The sequence below is a fragment of the Gopherus flavomarginatus genome, chromosome 4, assembly GCF_025201925.1.
Source record: "Gopherus flavomarginatus isolate rGopFla2 chromosome 4, rGopFla2.mat.asm, whole genome shotgun sequence".
NCBI classification, from domain to species: domain Eukaryota; kingdom Metazoa; phylum Chordata; order Testudines; family Testudinidae; genus Gopherus; species Gopherus flavomarginatus.
In genome coordinates this window covers 163212746-163218745 of record NC_066620.1, presented here as the reverse complement: position 1 = coordinate 163218745, position 6000 = coordinate 163212746, and the positions used below count along the sequence as shown (strand labels likewise).

At 44.5% G+C, this 6000-nt stretch overlaps 1 protein-coding gene across 1 annotated transcript in view; it reads left to right on the top strand.

Moving 5' to 3' along the window:
• The first annotated feature begins 294 nt into the window (after positions 1–294).
• ADGRB3 (adhesion G protein-coupled receptor B3) overlaps positions 295–6000 on the top strand; it is a 636306-nt gene continuing 630600 nt past the window's right edge. The window contains exons 1-2 of the mRNA XM_050951631.1: positions 295–1371; positions 4043–4811. Of these exons, the coding sequence (XP_050807588.1) occupies positions 4058–4811 (754 nt within the window). The 5' untranslated portion in view covers positions 295–1371; positions 4043–4057. The remainder of the gene's footprint in view (positions 1372–4042; positions 4812–6000) is intronic.

The following is a 6000-nucleotide window of genomic DNA, read 5'->3' as shown; positions in this document are numbered from 1 at the left end:
AACCGGCGCCCTATCTCTGGCGATGAACAAATAAGGTGTTAATTGCAGCCTCGCTGAGAAAATTGCTATTGTTCCACTCAGAGGCAGGCGGCAGTTTGAAAGCGAGGAGATGTGTTTTCCTTGCAGCGCTATATCACTTAATCTGCATCGCGGTGGCACATTGACAGCTCCGGGGGGCAGGAGGGGGGTTGTGCTTTAAAAGAAAGAACAAGAGGAAGGAGATCAAGTGCTGGATTTACTCCCTCCTCCCCTCGCCTCCCTCCCAGCCTGTGAGTTTCTCTTACACTCGGTCGCAGCCAGCTCCAGCTGTGGGAAGTGAGGCTGGAAAAACCTCTCAGCCGCAGAAAATAACGTTTTTCGGACGTGCTTGATATTGAGTAGCCGTGACGTGCAAGACGCACCACGGGCCCGGTCGCTGGAGCCGAGAGGAGAGTCTCTCACACACGCACGCACAGCACTGAGGAAGGAGAGAGGCGAGCAGAGCGCCCGCTTGGAGCGGGAGAGCGGGGCGCGCACAGGCACCCTAAGCTGGAGCAAGAGAGCGGGGCGCGCAGCGCCGCGCGCTCACACGCAGCGGAGAAGGAGAGCGGGGCCGCACCGCATCCCCACACGCTGGAGGGGGAGAGCGGGGCGCGCACACCCCACCGGACGGGGAGCCGAGCGCACAGGCGCACACGGGAGCGCGCGCACACACAGACTCTCTCTCACACGCTGACTGACTTGCTCTCTTCCTAACACACACACACACGCAGAGCTTTACTATCTCTCTCCCGCTGTACTCCCTCCTCACTCAGCATCCAAACTGCTTGCCGACATCACCAGCCAAGGATTTTTCCCCCCGGCCGCTGTCCGTCCATCAGTACCTGAGGGGGGAGGAGGAGCGGGGAGAAAAGAGGAATAAGAATAAGTGTTTTCATAATAATAACAACAGCCCAAACCCGCCACCACATCTGCGTTAGGGCAGCAGTAGCCTGGAGATCTCCTCTCAGCTCATCGCTTGCCTGGTATCTCCGCGGATCGGTTCGTTGGGTTAGACTTTAGTTCAAGTTAAAAAAAAAATCTTCGCTGTTCAGCCAGGTCCATCCCCACCTGCAGTATCTCTGGTCTGGGGCTTTTTTTTTCCCCCTTCACACGGTGGATTTGGTGGATCCGGAGCCAGAGCGTTGCGCGTGCTGGGGTTTCCTCTCTGCCTTTTTTTTTTTCCCCTCCCTTTCTTCTTCTCTCCTTTAAATCTTGGGTTTGAACCTGAGCCTGGGAAAATGGGAAACGATGCATCCGACAGAAGGGGAATCTCTCCATCACTGTTGTTGGGACGTGTGCCTGTGGTGCTAGTGGTTTAGAGAAATAGCCTGACAGCTTTCGGAGTGGAAGGTAAGGGTATCCAGGGGCATTTTCCATTTCCCATTTCCAGGGATTATGACTGTAGAGCGCTTAGCTCGGGATTCCGGGGAGGAAGAGGCGGCGGCGGAGGAGGAGGAGGACAGGGCTGTTGCTGAACGATAGAGAGAGCCTACACATGCAGAATTATCTCTGCATTTACTTCTAGCCTACAGTTTAAAAGTTAGAGAAGTCGGGTTTGCGACAGGTCTGCTTCCCTGAGAGTAATTTCCAGCGAGACCAAGAAAACCTGAGGTTTGTGCATGGCTGGGGTAATTTTATGGGGAGGGGGAATCTTAGCTTAATAGGAAGTTAAAATAAGGGAAGTCAGTAGGTCTTCTGTTGGGGAAAAAATAAGTGGAGTGATGGCGCCGTCTATGTTCGACCAAACTACAGTGTCACCTAGAAAATCAGTTGGGGATTATCCAAACTAACCGCCTGTTTGCTTTTCAGCAGAAGAGATTTCTTCCAAAATGGGCAAGCTTAAACCTTGGTGGCCGTTCTTTAACACACACACTCCGTTATCCCTCCCCCCCCCCCCGAAAAGAAAGATCGTTTAATCTGAGTGCCTGATGCTTTCCCAGAGCAGCCTCACTTTTGTATTTAGCAGTATTGTACGCAAAATGAAATCCTGCCTATTCATGCAGAGAGCGATAATTTAAAGTAGTATTTTGTTTCAATAGGTTTGCATGAACAAACGTAACTAAAATGATAGCTATTAGACTTGGTTTCCTCATGGAAAACAGCCTAGCACTGCGGACGTCTTTATTTTTCTAGTGCAAATATTGCACAGGAGGAAAAGTCAGGGGCTTTTATTTTAAAATACTTAAGAAAAAAAACCTCTTTGGTCTCCAGATTATAATATTAATCCTTTTTCATGGGTAGAATTCCTAATTTAGACACTTATTGTCACATTGGCTTTCAACGCCTACACCATCCTGAATAATACTGCGCAGGGCTGCATTGCTTGCAAAGGGCTACAGCAAATTTTGTAGAGAGGAAATTATTCCCAGAACTGCCTATTCATTTCTATTTTAAAAAACTTTAACCGCTCTCTCGACCTTATTTCCAGAAGGATGAATTTGTTACTCAGTGAGATGCATGTTCGGAAAAGGGAAAATCCAATAGTTTGGATAGATCCGGCGGCAGCTCCGATTTTGTTTTAAACCGCAGCTATAAATAGGGTTAGAGTTGGTGCTGCTTTGCCCATCTCAAAATTTAGAGTTTGAATTATAATCTGGGAAATACAAAAATCTCTTATAGGGAATTTAATCCGCCGATTTTTTCTGTGTTATGCAATGGGGGACGAAAGATGCCTTGCCATTTGGTGGGGGAGATGAAAGCTAGGCAAAGACACACGTTAAAACTCCGTAACTGTGTATGTGTCTGTATGTCTGTCTCTGTTTACAGAGCAACAGTGGAAGAGGCTGCAATCTAAAGAGCTTTTTAATTAACTTGGCATCACTTTTGTCTGCTCACACTTGCAAACAGAAAGCGAAAAGACACTCATTGATAAGAGATAAGCAACTTCTCAAAGGTTAAAGCTGAAAACATTGAAGTTTTATTTTTTGGATAACAGAGGTAAATATAACCAAAGGTTCACTTTATTATCCTAGGCCACTGTTAGAGAACAGAAGATGTGAAGGCTGTTTCCGCGGAGGGGGCCAATAAAAGCTTTAGCTGGAGATACTAGCAGAGAAAATGTAATCTGTCTTTCACTATTCAAGCGCATATATGCAAAATACAGTAGATAACCATACTGTACAAAACATTCTTAATAAAGGGCAACTTAGAGGCTCAGTTCGGTCCTGTTATACAGGTCCTGCTATAGCATTGCTCTCTATACAGCTCCTTTGGTTATAAATACTAATATACTTATCAACGTTATCTACTCCAAGAGGTTATATCACATTTAAATGATTGTCTTTAAAATTATTGGTCTCAATGGTGGTGTCAGGGTTTCAAGATTTCAAGATTTTATTAACACATATTAATCTCAGTGTTTCCTCTCCGGATTTTCTTTTTACAGAGACCTTTGTATACCAGGTGGCCACTGCAGAGGCATGTAGACATATGGGAGATAATGTTCCATCTGTAGCAAATAATAATTTGTGCATTTTAAAATTATGACTGTAATTCATCACAATTACTTCTCAGACTTAATAGAAAAAAATAATATGTAACAACAGCTGTTACCAGCTTTTCTGATCTGGTCTACTGAAATTCTGTGCATATATATAAACGGTGCCTAGGCTGTTGATTTACTTTTTTAAAAATAAAATTAAATAAATAAATATATATATATATATATATAGTCCTTCTTCTTGTCCACCAGATGAAAGTCTCTGACTTTTATCTAAATTTAATAGTTCCAGATCACGCCAAATACATGCCAGATAACGGAGGACATTCCACTTAATAATCTAATAAATGTTATTTTTTAAATTTGAATTTAGGGAATTTGACTGTTGTGATGGCCACGTGATGGCGCTGTTCACACAGCATCAAACAATTTCCTTGTGTTAAAAAATAAAAATTACTTGGCCTTTTCGAAGAGGGTTCTAATTGGAATCTTGAAAACAGCTGGCTGGAATATTGGAAGGAGTTTGATTTTCAATGCGTGAAGAATTCTACTTGCATTTTTATTTCATTTCATTTTCTACAGGCCAAATGACATAGGATGAAGGCTGTTCGTAATTTGCTGATTTATATATTTTCCACCTATCTACTGGTTATGTTTGGATTTAATGCTGCCCAAGACTTCTGGTGTTCCACGCTGGTGAAGGGGGTCATTTATGGATCGTATTCTCTAAGTGAAATGTTTCCTAAAAACTTTACAAACTGCACTTGGACGCTGGAAAATCCAGATCCGACCAAATATAGTATTTACCTGAAATTTTCCAAAAAGGACTTCAGCTGCTCCAACTTTTCTCTTTTGGCTTATCAGTTTGATCATTTTTCCCATGAAAAAATAAAGGATCTTTTAAAAAATAACCATTCTATAATGCAGCTCTGCGATTCCAAGAATGCTTTTGTATTTCTGCAATATGATAAGAATTTTATTCAGATACGCCGGGTCTATCCCGTCGATTTCCCAGGATTACACAAAAAGGAAGACGACCAAAAATCCTTCTTTGAGTTTTTGGTGTTGAATAAGGTGAGCCCGAGCCAGTTTGGTTGCCATGTATTATGCACTTGGCTAGAGAACTGCCTGAAATCCGAGAACGGGAGAACTGAGTCCTGTGGGATCATGTATACAAAATGTACCTGCCCTCAGCATTTGGGAGAATGGGGAATAGACGACCAGTCCCTGGTGTTGCTCAGCAATGTAGTGCTGCCTCTCAATGAGCAGACGGAGGGGTGTCTGACCCAGGAGCTGCAAACTACCCAGGTCTGCAACCTTAGCAAAGAAGCTAAACGGCCTCCAAAAGAAGGTAGGTGTTTCTAATGGGGTCTCAAAGGTCTTTTTCTATCTCAAATCACTATCTAGGGTTCTCCTCTTGCCTCTCGTTGATAGTTAAACGTATCTGACTTGCACTCCACACTAGTTGTGGGGTCCGCTAACCTCCAGCCCGCTCCCACGAAAGTGCTAGGGAGAACTGCAGATATATCCTCAAACCACTTACAGGGGGGAGGATGTTATTTTAAATGTAATCTCATCTCCAGCATACAATTCTGATTCCTACTAAAAGATAGTTTATACTTCAATGAGGATTTAAGCTGTCACTTATAATAATGCGGACACGTTGTGAGCCAGTTCTCCCTCTTTTATTGCAACCACCCAGTAATAAAATCGTATTCCCTTTCATGCTACTCCTTGACTTTGCAAGGAAGAAATTTCCAAAGGCATGCGGGCAACCCAGCTTAAGTACCAGGACCCTAAACGCCAACAAGGGTCTGACCTCAAAACTGCGCAGTACAAGTACCAAGTGAATAGCAAATTCTGCCTCAATTTATGGCTCGGGGAAACATATTGCATCCTGCAATGTCACCCACGTGCTCCCTTGGTCAGTAGAGAGACGCACGGGGGCGGCCCCAGCTCCAGGGGAGATGATGGCTTTGCACGTGTGCTATTAACACGCGGCTGATATCTTAATCACCTGAGCTTGGCAAAGTGGGAGGGCGTGGAAGGCCCGGAAGCTGTGGATCCGGTCATCAGAGCAGCCACCCAATTATAATTAGGGTCTAAGTTCCTTTTTCGTCTCTCTTAATACCTGGTGTTCTGGTCCTATCAATGTTTGGTATACGAGCAAGGACAAGCTGATTTATTAAAGAAAGATCCTAGAGGCACGCCGTGGTTTGGAAGCTGCAGGGAAAGAAATACACGTGAGGTCAAAATACAGTTATCAAATGAGAAATGCAAAACAGAGATATCTCTAGAGATAAGGAGAAAAGCCGCCGCCTGGCTGGAAATTGGAGCTCGAGTGCAGCTATTTGAGAGGGGTTGAATTTGCCCCCTGCACAGACATGAATCACTGAGCCAGGCTATTGCATTTTAATGCAGGAAATGTTTCCTCTCTCCCTGGTTTCTGCATGGCCACAAAGCTCCCTGTCTAGGAGCCAAGCTTCCAGCCCCTCTAATAGAAGTTGCCTTTGTGGAGGAATGTAACATTGACACGTTGT